The 16,152-nt window shown below is 42.0% G+C and overlaps 1 protein-coding gene across 1 annotated transcript in view; it reads left to right on the top strand.

Annotated features, from left to right (window-relative positions):
- PDE1C (phosphodiesterase 1C) overlaps positions 1-16,152 on the top strand; it is a 981,038-nt gene that overhangs the window by 619,967 nt on the left and 344,919 nt on the right. Inside the window, 3 exon segments of the mRNA XM_030204349.1 lie at positions 4,336-4,449; positions 9,457-9,639; positions 10,545-10,611. Coding sequence (XP_030060209.1) covers positions 4,336-4,449; positions 9,457-9,639; positions 10,545-10,611 — 364 coding nt within the window.

Here is a 16,152-nt window from a genome sequence, read left to right as displayed (position 1 = left end):
CTACCTTTAGATGCAGACCTATCCAGATTGCACTAATGCTGGTCACTGCTGAATGCATATATGTAGTGCTCCTGCTTCTGCAGATAGCAGCACTCAATATGCAAGGGCAATTTAAATGCTGCAGTCAGTGTTAATGCTGACTTTGGTATTTGAATATGGACCCAGGGTTTTGTTTCTTGGCATTTGAAAGGCACAAATATCAGTTAAAGCAGCAAAACCATCTAGATTGCTACAAATGCAAATATTGTTATCATTTTAGTCTCTAAATATCCTCTTTCCTTACAACTGCTTCTCCTCTCTTATCATAGTTACATATATAGGGGTTGATATTCAATGATAGTAAGCAGGGTAACAGCAGCTCCTGGCTGTTCAACTCATGCTAACTGGATTCTGTCCAAATATTTGGCTGCTGTTAACCAGCCAGTGCAGCTGGATATCTGCTCTGACTACCTTGGCAGTACCTAGTGCAGAGATGCCAAGTTACCCAGTTCCAGGCTGAAGGTTTTTGAGCAGTTCTGAATTTCTGACCACCCTATTCTGGTGCATTATGGGACTTGCAGCACTGATTTCAATGGGCAGAATCAGGCACTACAGATCCCACGCTGCTTTGGGCTCTAAGTTCAAAACCATAGTAACATAGTAGATGACGGCAGAAAAAGACCTGCATGGTCCATTCAGTCTGCCCTGAGGAAAGGGGGAGTAGGAGGAGTAGGCTCTTGAACAACACCAGTAGGCGACGTAGATAGGAACAATCTCTTTATTTAATTATACACTCGACTCAACACAGCCGTGTTTCGGCGCTACAGACGCCTTCTTCAGGAGTCAATCAAAGAAGGATGACATCTTGTGATATATAAATATACGAATATTAAGCTCAAAGAGAATGAAAGCAAGGCTTCTGCTACAATTGTAATCCACTGCCGATGCAGGAAAAAAGCTCAGCGTATTCAATTGCACTTCACAGAAGCCTTGCTTTCATTCTCTTTGAGCTTAATATTCGTATATTTATATATCACAAGATGTCATCCTTCTTTGATTGACTCCTGAAGAAGGCGTCTGTAGCGCCGAAGCACGGCTGTGTTGAGTCGAGTGTATAATTAAATAAAGAGATTGTTCCTATCTACGTCGCCTACTGGTGTTGTTCAAGAGCCTACTCCTCCTACTCCCCCTTTCCTCAGATTCTACTTTTCATAGGAATTTGTGTACCTCCACCCTTGTGGTGGTTTGGCTTGCTTGCCATTCAGTCTGCCCAACAAGATAAACTCATATGTGCTACTTTTTGTGTATACCTTACCTTGATTTGTACCTGTCCTTTTCAGGGCACAGACCGTATAAGTCTGCCCAGCACTATCCCCGCCCCCCAACCACCAGCCCCGCCTCCCACCACCGGCTCTGGCACAGACTGTATAAGTCTGCCCAGCACCATCCCCTTCTCCCGCCACCGGCTCTGCCACCCAATCTCGGCTAAGCTCCTTAGGATCCATTCCTTCTGAACAGGATTCCTTTATGTTTGTCCCACGCGTTTTTGAATTCTGTTACCGTTTTCATTTCCACCACCCTCCCGCGGGAGGGCATTCAAAACCAGGACTAGCTCAATATCTCCAGCCTGGAACTGGGTAACTTGGCATTTTTGCAGTTGCTCCTAGGACAGTCCAGGGTGGAATCTGAGCAGAGGCACGATTTACCCAGTTAGCACTGGTTTTCAGTCTGCTAACTGCAGTTATCCAGGTGCCAGACTGAATATCGCCAGTACCAAGTGTGGATGGACACCCAGTACCTGAATATTCAGCACCGGTATCCAGGAACAACTCAGTGCTGAATATTCAGGTAAAAAATACCCGTGACAGCCAGCACTTAAAAACACTGACCACCATAGGTTGAAGATTGCCCAGATAACGTTGAGGCTGGGAACGGTGTATAAATGCATTGTTCTCACTTATGGGCCTGTGCATTAAAGTTTAATATATACATTAAAGCTCTCTTGTGAATGCTAAAATAGCATCATTTACAGGACGGTGTTAATGTGTAAGTTAAGATGAACTCTCAAGGTAGTAATGAGGTGGTAGGTATTACCAGGCCTACAGAAAGTGTGTGGTATGCTCTTCGCACCCACTATTGAAGCAGAGTTGCCAAGGAGGCTAGCTTTTTTAATGGGAGACTTAGGGCACACCCCAGCCCTGCCTATAGCTCCCCCTCACCCTGCCCTGACACACCTTACTGACGCAGCCTATGGCACCAGCAATTGCCTCCCCTTCTCACAGCAGCAGGAGCCAACTTAATAAAATGTCATCTCCTGCAGCCGCGGGAAGGGGAGGCATTTGCTGATGCCACAGGCTGCATCAGCGAGGTGTGTCAGGGGTGAGGCGGAGCTATAGGCAGGGCTGGGATGTGCCCATGATGATAAGATCTGTAGGACTGGTCCCTGTTGCTGGAAGGGGAAATTGTTCAGTGTGAGATCCTGGCTTACCAACAGGCATGCGAGAGATGACCTGCAAAAGCGGGAGTCTCCTGTACAATGCGGGAGACATGGCGGGTCAGTTTAAAGACTCGGTAAAGGGTAAAGTTTAACACGTCCCTCATACTATTTGTGAAAATTGAAATTCTCTGAATTAGCTAATTCTTTCACTCTGAGCCACTTTTCAAAGGGATTTCTTTTCTCCACCCAGGAGTAAATAAAATGGATCATCAAGGCCTGATCTCCTTCCACCCATCCCTTTTTTAGCAAGTATATGCTGATCCCTCTCTTCTTCCCTGAGCACAGCTCAATGGACTCTGAGGCTCAATTTTCCTTCCACTTCTCTAAGCCAAAATCAAGAACCCTTTTCCATCTAAGTATAAATAAATCATGCCCTCGAGGTTCAACACCTCTCCACTTCCTCATCACACTTAGTGCACATCAGGGGCCCTTGAGGCCTGATATTACTCTGTTCTTCTATGTTCTCTGAGATGTAGCACAATATCAGGGATGGAAAGTCCTTCATGCTTTCCACGTCCAGCCAGGGCTTTTAAAAACGATCAGTGGGCCTTTAGAGCCTCTGATTTATGCTCAGATAGAATGGTAGGAGGGGATTCAACCTTGGAGAAAATTGATTTGTACCCATAAAGGTAAAAGGGGGATTGAGCCTCAGGGGTCCTTTACTTTTGTTTGGGAGGAGGGAGATGTAGAGGGACTAGGCCTTGACAGCTTCTTGATTTCTGGGTTGGGAGTTCTGGGGTGGGAAGGGATTCATCAGGCCACTGTGGTTCCTTCATTCTGTGTGCATGGAGGTGGAAGCGGGGAAATAGTCCCAGATCAACCCTTTCAGTTAGGGCTGGTTTGCACCAAAATATCTGTATTATTAGTGTCCACTCTAGTACAGAGGCCACAGTTTTGAAGCAAACGTTTAGCTCATCCCCAATAAGATTTATTAGAAATGATAAGTAGTAGTAGTAGCACATTAAAAAGAGGTGTTAATACCAATGGGTATGTTAAAACCTTTTTAGTGTAAATTTAATTGCAGTTGTCTCTTAATATAATAAATAGAAAAAAATACTGTCTGCCATGGTTGAGATTACTCTGGGTCTCTGTTATCGTATTTTGGAGTGTGTGCCTCAAGTGACACTACCTGCTGGTGAAAGACTGCTACTGGTACAGCCACTCTGTAGGCCACAATTAAGTTTGCTTTCTAAAGCTAAGAGGAACTATTAGGAGTAACTTCCAAAAAAATCTCTAATTGCTCATCAGTAATGAAATATAAATTAGCATTGAAAAGGGAGAGCTTAACATTAGCTTTTGAGAATTAAACAAGAACCTACTGCCTAAAGATAACATTTATCTACACTTATTTTGCTGATAAAGATTCTGGCATTGCAGGTGTGAATGCTCAACTGCCAACCTCCACTTTATCATGCACCTCCTCCCAACTTCTGCTTAGTTGATTTGCATTCTGAGATGACGTTTTCAGAGTGTTATTCTCTGAAACAGAACCAGCTGGAATGGTTTATTAGGTGTGGGATGTGAGCCAGTGTGTGTTCATGATCTGCATGGCAGCCCCACCCCCTCTTCTATCACTTCCTGTTCAGAGAGGAAATGTGGAACAAGGGGGAGGGGTCTACAGTGGGAACTCTAAGTACCTATCAGATTAATCTCAGATGGAGAGGGTAGAGACATTTGTAGTATAAGAATATCACACATTATAACATACATATTGACAGTCTTTCACAAAAAATGTGCCATATATACTTTTCAGGAAATACTATGAGTGTTTCCTTAATATGGTCTGTTTTAGTATTATCACTTGAAAAATTTGATTACACATTCCTTCACTATTTTAATGGTACACATTTTTTTTTCAGATTACGAAGTTTGGTAAAACAGCTGGAAAGAGGAGAGGCTTCTGTTGTAGACCTGAAGAAAAATTTGGAATATGCAGCTACAGTGCTTGAATCTGTATACATTGATGAAACAAGGTAAGGGGACACTCACTATAACTTGAATTGATTGCAAGCTGTAATTATTTTTGTTGATTTGAAGTTCTTTTTGAGTTAGGAAGAATAGGAAGAATAAGAAGAGGAGATAGGAAGAAAAAGATTGTTTTGGGTGAAGAATTTACACAAAAGAGATTTTCAAGAGGTATTGAGTGAAGTCTGGATTAGAATCAAAATTAATTAGGTTAGTCAGTGAAGAAGTTCTAAATATTGATCTTTGTAATTGAAAAGCTAATGAGCAGGCAACATATGTGCATGAAGTTATATGCATAACTTTATACATATGTCCAGCAGGACTTAGTCCTGTAAATCTATTGGTGAATATATACACATAAAATAATCTACATATTAACTTTTCTTAGGACTGTCTTTCACCATGACCAAACCTATGCATCTAACATCATGCATATATCCAGCAGGACTCAGACACATACGATTGCTAATGAATACATGTGCATAAAATTATATCCATGTAACCCTGTTTTGTCCAGAGAGCATCAGGTTGGGTTACTTTAAGTATTTATGGGACTGCTTTGTGAGGTCAGGGCCAGCACCAGCAAGCTAGAAGACTAAAAGGCACTCCAATCCACTCACTCAGCATTCTTTTTTCTTTCAATAAACCAGCCCATGACCAAAATGTAAGTTCTGAATCATAACATCAACTTTATTTTGAATTTCTTCAGACAACACTTGGGGCACTATTCAATAGCAACAATGTATAGATAAAAATCCAATACAAAAACATAGTTTTAACACTCAGGCGGGGGCCATTTTTGCTGCGCACTAAGGCCCTTTTTACCGCAGCAGGTAAAAAAGGCTGAAAAAAGACATGGCTATGAGTTAAGATTGCTCTTACCATGTGACCATGCGGTGGGGGGGGGGGGGGGAAGCACTTTCATCCACCCATTGAGGTGCCAGTAAGGGGTTGCGCACTAACCAGAGGTAACCGGGTAGCATGTGGTGCTGCCCGATTACCACCGGGTAACCCACTGTGGAAATATTTTTTAAATATTTCCGCTAGCGCCGGAAATGCCGCACACTGGGGGTGGAACTACTGCTGGCACCCACGTTGGGCCAGCGGTAGCTCCAGATTGGCGAGTGGTAAGCTTTTGGTGGGCTTACCACCGCTTAGTAAAAGGGTCCCTTAAAGAAGGAAGTAGCCATATTCGGCTTCTCTGAGATAGGAGCTCTGGAAATAGTCTTTGTCCAGTTATTTATCATGAGAGTCCCTGCTCCTCAGGTGGTTGACTTGCTTATATTATAGTAGTCAGCGCGTGTTTTCTAGCAAAAAAGGTGCCGGTATTCAAATGCTAGGCTACCCTTCAAGGGTGGGGTAATCACTGAGGGACCCACCTGCAATAGCAAGGTCCCCTGCAACCAGTCACAGAATCTATGACAAGGCAGAATTGGTGTGTAGAGCCTGAGCTCTTTCATTAAAACTTGGGGTCCATGGGTCAGTTTTTGCAGACAATGGAAAAGGTGCCAGTACTCAGTACCCCCAAGTACCCCCTCAAAAAAATCTCTGATAGTAGTGCTCCTTAAGCCTTCAAGTACAAAGCCCTTTTTATGTTGGGCCTTCCCCAGGCATGGCTCAGTTGCAAATCTCTTTATCCTAGGAGACGTAGGAGGGATCCATCTCAGCCCCCTCTGGCTCCTCCAGGAAGATCTCTCTATTGCTTCTCTCTATCTTTTCGTCTTTTCCTTTGAAGACAGTGCCGGTGGTCTGTTACCCAGTTCAGTTCCCACCACAGACCAGTTGAGCAGCTTGATGAGTTCTGACTCTGGCTCCACACTCTTCTTCCTTTGTGCACTGGCAAGGCTTGCCAGTCACTTGCTTCCCACGTATAAATGGTTCAGTGGCTAGGAAGCATGGGCTTGGTATTTATACCCACACAGTTTCCCTCCAAAGAATGTCTCCTCCTTCTGCTGTCAGTTAGGCAGGAGAGCCAGCCCTCTGATCTGGAAGCTGGAAGAACTTTCCAAAGTCAAAAGTTCAACAGGTACTGTTACTGGTAGAGGTACTATAGTTCACACCTGAGCAGAACCTGAATACCCTCTAGTTACATAACATTATCTGCCTTTTTTAGGACAGCCTTTCACTACAACCAGATTTAAACACATAACTTTATGCAATGAGTGAAGCTCTAATTTTATATAAACAACTTGAATGTAGTTTATATGCTCAAGTAATCACTTAAAAATGATCCTGATGTTTTTATGCAGGCACTAAGAAATTATAGTGCCTGATTTTCCTCCGTATTATAAGAGGCTGCCTATCTGTGAAAGCCAAGGAGGTGTCTATTTCAAAGGCACATAGACACCTGAGAGGGTAGTTACTAATATACTCACCAAACATGCTATTTGCTTCTTAATGTATGTTAAATGACAAAATTTTGCATTGTTTTGCCATAAGGCCTGTTAGTACACTGTAACATGTATTACATAATAATGAAATGCAAAGCAAGGAAATACATGCAAAGCACCTCATTATTATGTAAATTGAATAATACAGTCTGTGTTGAACTTTGCAAGCTGAGTTATAAATGGGAAAATAATGCTAGCTTTGAGCTGGTGTTACTTATCCTATCCAAGAGGGGCTTATTTTTTAGATTTTTTATTTATGCACATTTTTCATTTCCAACACACGTATACAGAAAAGGAGAATCTAAATAAAACAAAAGAAAGAGAGAAATTGCATCAGCAATAATTAAACAAGAAAATTCTCCTAAGTCCACAAAATATAAGAAGTGACAATTTCATATAGGAAAAGTAAAGAAGAAAAATACAAAAAAAGCTCAAATTTAAAGGTCTCTTCAAAATGGGAACTTTACTGGAGCTTATCATTTTGGGGTACTACCAGGGACCCTATTCGGTAGCCCAAAAGAAAATCCTTTAGCAGATAAAAAAGCAGATAATTGTGAAGCAATAATGAGAACACATTTCTGAGATTGACATTTGACCATATACTTGCGGGAGAATTGTAAGAAAAACATAGCTCCCAGTTCCAGTACATTTGGACACATCAGCAAGAATTGCTTTCACCTTCTCTGACTTTCTTTAGATACATCAGGATAAGCCCAGACTTTCAAGGTGTAAAACAATTTACATATATTCTTAACAACCACTCCCTATCAGCTGCCTGGGCAAATGTCACCAAGAGCATGGCTAGTGTCACTAAATCCAGTTCTGATGACTCCAACGTTGTAGTTATTTCACCCACCTCAGTTGTGAATTATCACCAGCTGATGTTATCTGGGGTTAAACCTTTCCAGGCAAATTATCCAAAGGAATCAAAACCTTACTCAAAAACCTTTTCAGCATATCATATAGAGGCACAGTCAATGAGTTAGGAAAGTTCCCAAGAGCATCTTCAAGAGGATAAAAAAAAACAATTGGTGCGTCCTTTCCTCATGAAGGGACCCCCCCCCCCCCCCCCAGGTAACCTTCTAAAGACACTTTACACTGATGGCATTCCTGAAAGCACCCCTTACCCTCTCCAAAACAATGCAGAGACCTACCAGGGATTTCCCTGGAGTCTAGTGAATGGGGTATGAGCGATCCCCAGTTGCTCCTGTCCCATCAGATGCCGGGCTCAAAATGGCACCGGTTGATCCCTAATGGGGGTAGTATTGTGGCACTGTTAGTAGGGGTAAACCTGCCATGCGCATTCTATATGTGTATACCATGTATTTTATAAAATACATGTACATTGCAACCTGCCTCCATTTTACCCAGACTAAGCCCCCGGGTACACCGAGGAATATTTCAGTGCATCTACTTTTTATGCATGTATGGGACCCCAGAGCTTAGTGAGGCTATGGGTAGCCCCACCCCTGCCACTAGATGGACTAGACGTTTGCCTAGGGCAACAGTGGCAGGACAGAACAGCTGCATCTTATCTTCCTCTTTTCTCTTCTCTCCCCCTTCCAGAGGTAATGTAGATGCAGCACTGGCACATGGTCTTTAAGCAGAGGCATACACTCACGCGCTGTCTTGTCCCACCGTACCTCTTATGAGAGGAAGGTCCTGAGACAGAGGGTCAGGATGAGATAATGCTAGAGTACAGGCCTTTGCTCTGTAAGAGGGAGGGCAGTGGCAACAGCAGGCCCAGTAAGAGGAAGGGAAAAGAAGGGGGGGTGCTAGACATTGGATACAAGGGAAGGGGAAGGGAGATGCTTGACTATTGGGGGGGGAAGTGAAGGGGAAATGTTAGACTGTTGAGGGGTTAGGAAGGGATAGTGAGATGCTGAATCGTTGTGATTTAGATAAGTGGAGATGGGAGATAGGGAAAGGTGAGATGCAGGACTATGGGGGAGGGGGTTTGTATTAGGCCTTCAACTGCCCCTGTAGTGGTGGCAGTGGGAAGGGAGGTGTGTGGTGTGTGGCTGAAGGTTCACTTAGGGTGTCAGAGACTCTTGGGCCAGTCCTGACTGTGGGATCTCGGCAATTTCAAGCACAGAGGGAAATTAGCAGAGGAGGAAGAAGCAGCAACAAGTGGGTGGCAGCAAGGTAATGTGAGTGAAGAGAGGCAAGGACACAAGCAGATGGCACCAGAGGGTGGAAAAGAGGGAGACCCAAGGCCCCAGATGCCACAGTAATCTCTAGAGGGAAGGAAGCTTAGTGTACAGTACAAAGGAAGTAAAAAATTGAGGCCATTAACCAATTTACAGTAAGATGAATGCCTAATCGGAGTGAGGAGATGATTACACCAGGGGGAAAGTGAAGAGAAGGAAGGGAAGTTGATTATGCCAAGGAGTGGGAAGGTAAAGATGGTCATTGTACCATGAGGAAAGAGGGCAAATGGAAGGTGTTGGGAGGGGTAGGGAGGGAGGGAGGAAGCAATTGTACATCACTTCATGCCATTAAGAACTGTTTGTAGGAATAAAAATGAACCACTAAAATTGTATTTAATGTCATGTCAATTCATTTGCCTTTGTAGCAAATATATTAATTGTATTTCTGATCCACACTTCTTTCTTTCATTACCAGACGTCTGTTGGATACAGAGGATGAGCTCGGTGACATACAGTCAGACTCTGTGCCCTCTGAGGTTCGAGACTGGCTGGCCTCCACCTTTACACGGCAGATGGGCATGATGTTGAAAAGGACAGAAGAGAAGCCACGTTTCAGAAGCATTGTCCATGCAGTGCAGGCTGGGATATTTGTGGAAAGGTAAATAGGATTTTGCAGATTATACTTTAAATATTATATTAAAGATATTTCTTTTTGTTTCTTATTTTGTAAAAGCACACAGGAATATAAGACTACGGGGGGAAGTTATCAACATTGACTACCGTTAAGACAGATTATTGTATTTTTTTATTTTACTATAACTCTTATATTTTAGCACTGGTTTCATTTTATGGAATGAAACCTAGTTACTAGTAACCCAGGTTAACAATAAAATAACCTCTCTTAATGGTAGCTCACATTAATTACTTCCTCCGTAATTATTTTTTTTTCAGTTCCACCTAAATTAAAAAAAAAAAAAACAACTTTAACTTCCACTGACAGTTGATGCTCCCTAACATCAAATCTTGCCATAACTAGGCAGACTGGTGAATTGCAGCAAATAAAGTGTAATGAATAGTCTTTTCTTTTGGACTTTGCAAAAAATTGAATGTACATTTGAATTTTTTTTAGTGTAGATTATTTTATCTTTCTCTATGTAAGACACCCCATGATGGCTTATGTTATTATGAAAAACGTGAACCAAAACCATGCTGTGTATAAATGGTACTACATTAATTTACAGTTTCTACTAGCCTGGATCTGAAATGTTTGATTAGATGCTCTTCATATGCTCTTTTATCTAAATTCCAAGAGGTTTAATCAGGCTTTAATTTGATGGTTCTCAATGATGCTCCTCATGGTCCCCACAAAAAGGCTTGGCTTTTTTTTCCAAATTAGCATCCTCCTTACATCAAGTGCATGCAAATATATTGTGTGCATATTCATTGTGGCTGTCCTGAAATCCAGGCCTGGAGTTCTAAATGGTGACTTAAAAACAGTCTGTCTTATTAGATAAAATGAAACAAATGGTTCCTGACTCTGCATCTGTTTATTTGCTTTGCTAGAATGTACAGGAGAACGTCGAACATGGTTGGACTGAGCTATCCACCAGCTGTCATTTCTGTCCTAAAGGTAATTATGAAGTAGTATAGAGTGGAAGGATCCACCAGGTAAATTTGTTATCACTGTTGCATCTGGTTTTTTTTTCTCATGAAGCATCACACAATGATTTGTTGGATTGAATTTGCTCTATGCCTAGATCTCAGGTGGCCTGTTTGATCATTGTACTCAATTGCAATTTATATAAAAGTGCTGATGCAGGCATAATTCATTCAACCAATATGGCACAGATCAATAAACACGCCTGATTCCACTGTGAGCTTGGCATTCCAAAATCATGCAGCAATGCCTTAAGCATTGTTGGATGATGTAAAATCAGTTTCTCTCTTCTGCTAAATCAAGGAAAATGTATAGAGTAGTGCCATCAGGGTCAGCTTGACCCTTAGGCAAACTAGATGGTTGCCCAGAATGGCAACTTCTGGGGGGGGGGGGGGGGGGGGACACAGCAAACAGTAGCTGCAGTAAAGCAAGACAATAGAAAATTTACTGTACCACCTTTAGCTGCCAAAACAGGACAAAGCTGTGCATAATCTAACATTTATGAAGATAAAAACTATGATAGTCAACAGAAAAGGTATCATTCATATACCCACAAAACAGAGAACTTAGCAAACAGACAAAAAGAATAGGGGCAGGTGGGTAGCACATCTGAGCATCAACCAACTCATCCTGGGTGTGCCTTCTGGAAAAACTGCGTCTTAATTTCTGTCAAAATGTTTAATGGAAAATTCCCCTCAGATTGTCAGAGGCAAAGAATTCCAACGCATAGGGGCTGTAAAAAAGAAAACACAATGCTGAGTGAGCTTATAATGAGCCACACGGGTGCTGGGCAGCACCAAGGGACGATTGTTAATAGATCAAAGTGTACATAAGGGAGTATACGGCATTGTCAGTGAATGTAAATAGTGGGGAGTCCCTAAACGATGGGCCTTGAAAGCTAATAGCAAAATTTTAAACTTGACCCTATGCTTGACTGGTAACCAATGGTGTTCTTTTAGCAAAGATATCACAGGAGCAGCGCAACCAGAACAGCAAAGAAGACGGATAGAATAGTTTTGTAAAGTTTGTACTTTCCTCTAAAGAAAACGCAAAATACTGGGAAAAACAATATTGCACTAATCAAGTCTGGACATAGAGAGTAAGTAGGAGAGAGTAAAAGGAGTGTGCTGATCAAAAGATGCCATATGGAGCATAGTTGACGCAAGGTAGAAAAAGCAATGGCAAAAGCTAGAAGGATGCTTGGGTGCATAGAGAGAGGAATGGCCAGTAGAAAGAAGGAGGTGATGATGCCCCTGTATAAGACTCTGGTAAGACCCCATGTAGAATATTGTATACAATTCTGGAGACTACACCTTCAAAAAGATATAAACAGGATGGAGTCGGTCCAGAGGACAGCTACTAAATTGGTCAGTGGTCTTCATCATAAAGCATATGGGGACAGACTTAAAGATCTCAATATGTATGTTCTGGAAGAAAGGTGGAAAAGGGGAGATATGATAGAGACATTTAAATACTTATGCAGCATAAATGCACAGTAGGTGAGTCTCTTTCAATTGAAAGGAGGCTCTGGAATGAGAGGGCATAGGATGAAGTTGAAAGGGGATAGACTCAGAAGTAACCTGAGGAAATACTTTTTTATGGAAAGGGTGGTGAATTCATAGCCTCCCAGTGGAAATGGTGGAGATGAAAACAGTATCTGAACTTAAGACAGCATGGGACAACTGCATAGGATCTCTAAGAGAGTGGTAGGGAGAGTAGATGGTTTGGATAGGCAGACTAGATAGGCCATATGTTCTTTATCTGCCTACATTTATCTATGTTTCTACATAAGGTTAAAAAACAAAACAAAACCCTGCTTTGCTGAGACCTGAGGGGCAAAAGAGAGCTGAGAGTCAAAAAGAAAAAAGAATCAACCTTCGGAGAGGGTGGATAATGTTCAAATATCCAATAGGCCATTTACCTGGATAAATAGCTTTTTACCCAGGTAGCTTAGCTTTTGGAAATTGCCCATAAGACCCAAATTCTATATAGTGTGACTTAAATCACATGTGCAAATTTGGTTGTATTCTGATTTGCACACACAACTTAATTGGCTTAATAAGCCAATCAGCATCAATAATTGCCACTTAACAAGCAATTATTGACACTAGTTGGCTTTAATTAGAATTTATGCGCACAACTTTCTAAGCATATTCTATAAAGTGATGCATGTAAATTCTAATATGAAATTTGAAAAGGGTGTGTGGCCATGGGAGGAGTATGGGTGGGTCCTGGGCATTCCTAGAATTTACACACAGTGTTATAGAATATGTCCATTCTGCACGTAACTTAGGTGTCTGCAGTTACACCAGGTTTTCATTGGCATAAATGGCCGTGACTAAATATTGTACAGGAAATAGACACTGGGCGTATTGTATAAACTATGCCTAAATTTAAGTGTATTTTATAAACCGTGCCTAACTTTAGGCGCAGTTTATAGAATATGCCTAGGTGTATTTTTTTCATTGCCGATTTTTTTAGGCATCATAAATAGAATCTAGCCCATTATGTATATAAATGCAGAACAATGCTTGATATTTAAAAGCATGATATCCCTCTATTCATTTCTACATAATTGTTCTGCAGTGGGTGATATTGGGATAATCATAACTGTTGAGTTTATTTTCAAAAATCTCAAGGAGGAGCAGGAAGGGTAATTGTGGGGGAGGGGTAGTGTTGCAAGTCTGGAGATTTGCCTAGGGAATCTAATAACCTTGCACCTGGTCCATTTACCATCCATGAGAATGTAAAGCATGGAGGTATAAGTTCACCCATGTTCAGTGTCCCAGAGGCTACAGTTCAGGAGGGGTTTCCATTTGCATGCATAGTTTTGAAAACTACGGAGTATTCAAATAAATTAACCCAGAAAATGTGGGGGTATGAAAGAACAGGGCAAGCATAATGGTGAGCACAGAAATTCCCTTGGGTAATTTCCAAAGTGGATAAGTTACCCCCTAAATGGGAAATATGTCCTTGAGAGAGATGGCTTGCTGAAACTGGGCACTTTGAAATCCACTTTTGAAAAACGTGGATTTCAAAACTCTTAGTTTGTTAATCTTTTCCTTATTATGAGCCCTATAGGGATGGCCTGGAGTCCTACAGTCTGATTATCAGATGTCCAGTGTTCTGTGTATTTCAGAGATTCACTGTCTCAGTGATAAGGACCTGTGCAATACTCCAAACAGTTTTCCATTTTATCAGGTTTTAATAGCAATAACGGGTCTATTGATAAACTTTAGTGGATATTCAGCTATTACACTTAATATTCTACAGTATTAGCAGCCCAGTGCAATCTTACATAAGAACAGAAGAATAGCCATACTGTGTCAGGCCAATAGTCCATCTAGCCCAGTATCCTGCTTCCAACAGTGGCCAATCCAGGTCACAAGTACCTGGCAGAAACCCAATTAGTAGCAACATTTCATGCTACCAATCCCAGGTCAAGCAATGGCTTCCCTATCTCTGTTTCAATAGCAGACTGTGGACTTTTCCTCCAGGAACTTGTGAAAACCTTTTTTTAAACCTAGATATGCTAATTACTGTAACCAAATCCTCTGGCAATGAGTTCCAAAGCTTAACTATTCATTGAGTTGAGCCCAGAACACTGGGCAATCTTATCACTCCTTTAATGATTTTTGGAAATAAGCAGCATTTTGGTACTGATTTAAAATATCTGATATTCCATCTTTAGTAAACGAATTACATGAAAACAGATTACAACACAAATTATAAAACACACAATAATATACAAAGAGATAAACATTAATCATAAATTGCAATTAAAACCATAGCCTTCCATTCTTTCTGGAAGTGAAGGTAATTTGAGTCTTCCCGAATCTCCCACAGCAGAAAGCTTTATAGTGAAGCATATTTCTAAAAGCAAACGCTGCTGTTTCTGCTTCCTCCTCCACTAGCTTTACTTTGAAGTCTGACTACAAGGAACACTGTAGTCTCTGTAGCAGAGGAGGTAGGTGTAGGTAAGAAGCGTCACTCTCTACCAGTGACGCTCCTAGGGGGGGCGGTGGGTGCGGTCCGCCCCAGGTGCACGCCGCTGGGGGGGGGGGGGGGGGTGCCGCATGCCTGTCTGCTCCACTCGTTCTGTGCTCCCTCTGCCATGGAACAGGCTACTTCCTGTTCCGGGGCAGAGGAAGCATGGAATGAGCGAAGCCGACAGGCACGCGGCACCCCCCCAGCAGGTAAAAATGAACCCGGGGGGGGGTCATTTCACCGGGAGGGGGGGCACTGCACCCGGGGGGGGCATCGGCAATCTGGCCCGGGTGTCAGCCGCCCTAGGAACGCCACTGCTCTCTACTTGCCTGCCAGGGAAGGAAAGAGAGGATTGTGTGGAGAGAAGAATAAAGGAGAGGGATAAATGCTCCCTCATTCTATAAACTTGCGTTCGCAGTTTTACGCTTGAGGCTAGATTCTATATATCACACCTAAAATAAATCAGCACTGAAAAGAAATACGCCTAGGCGTATTCCAGTTTAGGTGCGGTTTATAGAATATGCCTAGCACATGTTTTCTGTGGCTATATTTAGTCACGGTCATTTACGCCAATGAGAACCTGGTGTAAATGCTGACGCCTAATTTACTCATGGAACGGGCATATTCTATAACACTGCGCATAAATTCTAGGAATTCCCATGCCCCTCCCTTGACCATGCTCCCTTTTCAGATCTGTGTCGTAGAATTTACATGCATCTCTGTAGAATACGCATAGACAGTTAGTTGTGCACTTAAATTCTAATTTTATTTATTTATTTAATACATTTATACCCCACATTTTCCCGCTAGTTGCAGGCTCAATGTGGCTTACACAAAACTGTAGGAAAGGCGACAGTACAGAAAAGTACAATTAAACAGTGTAAAAGTAAGATAGTGAACATATAGACATCATTTAAACAACAATATGTAGATGATAATAAAGATAATTAGTGTCCATGAATCTTGTTAAACCAGGAGTTAATCAGATTATGTTGAACCTGGAGAATAATTGCATGTTAAGTTCGATCATCTGGCAGTGATTTGGCTTGTTAAGCTAATTAAGTTGTGTGTAGAAATCCAGAATATGACTGGATTTGCATGCACAACTCAAGTCGCACTACATAGATTCTGGGGGTTGGCATGCAAAGTTGCACATGCAAGTTACAGAATAGCATCAGTTATGCATAGAACTTAATTGTTTAGACACTAAGGGCAGATTCTATATTTGCCACTTTAAAAAATCTGCATGGAAACCATTTCTGCCTAAGCGTATTGCATAAGATTTATGTTCAGTATATAGTATACACTTAGTTGATATCCCAACACCTAAAACTATGCACCTCCATTTACACCAGACTCTCATGGCTGCGTGTCTCTGACCTAGACCATTCGGTCCAGCAGCAGATGTTCCTTGCCGGGGGGATAACCTTTTTGGAGAGAAGGTAGAAGACCTGGTCAACCAGATCAAGAAGCACAATGATGCTATGGCTTCTCTCTCCCACCGGGCGCCTTCTGCTACCACCTCCT

Source organism: Microcaecilia unicolor, chromosome 1 (assembly GCF_901765095.1).
Source record: "Microcaecilia unicolor chromosome 1, aMicUni1.1, whole genome shotgun sequence".
Lineage (NCBI taxonomy): Eukaryota > Metazoa > Chordata > Amphibia > Gymnophiona > Siphonopidae > Microcaecilia > Microcaecilia unicolor.
Note: the sequence above shows the minus strand (reverse complement) of the source record. Positions and strands in the feature narration are given on the sequence as shown.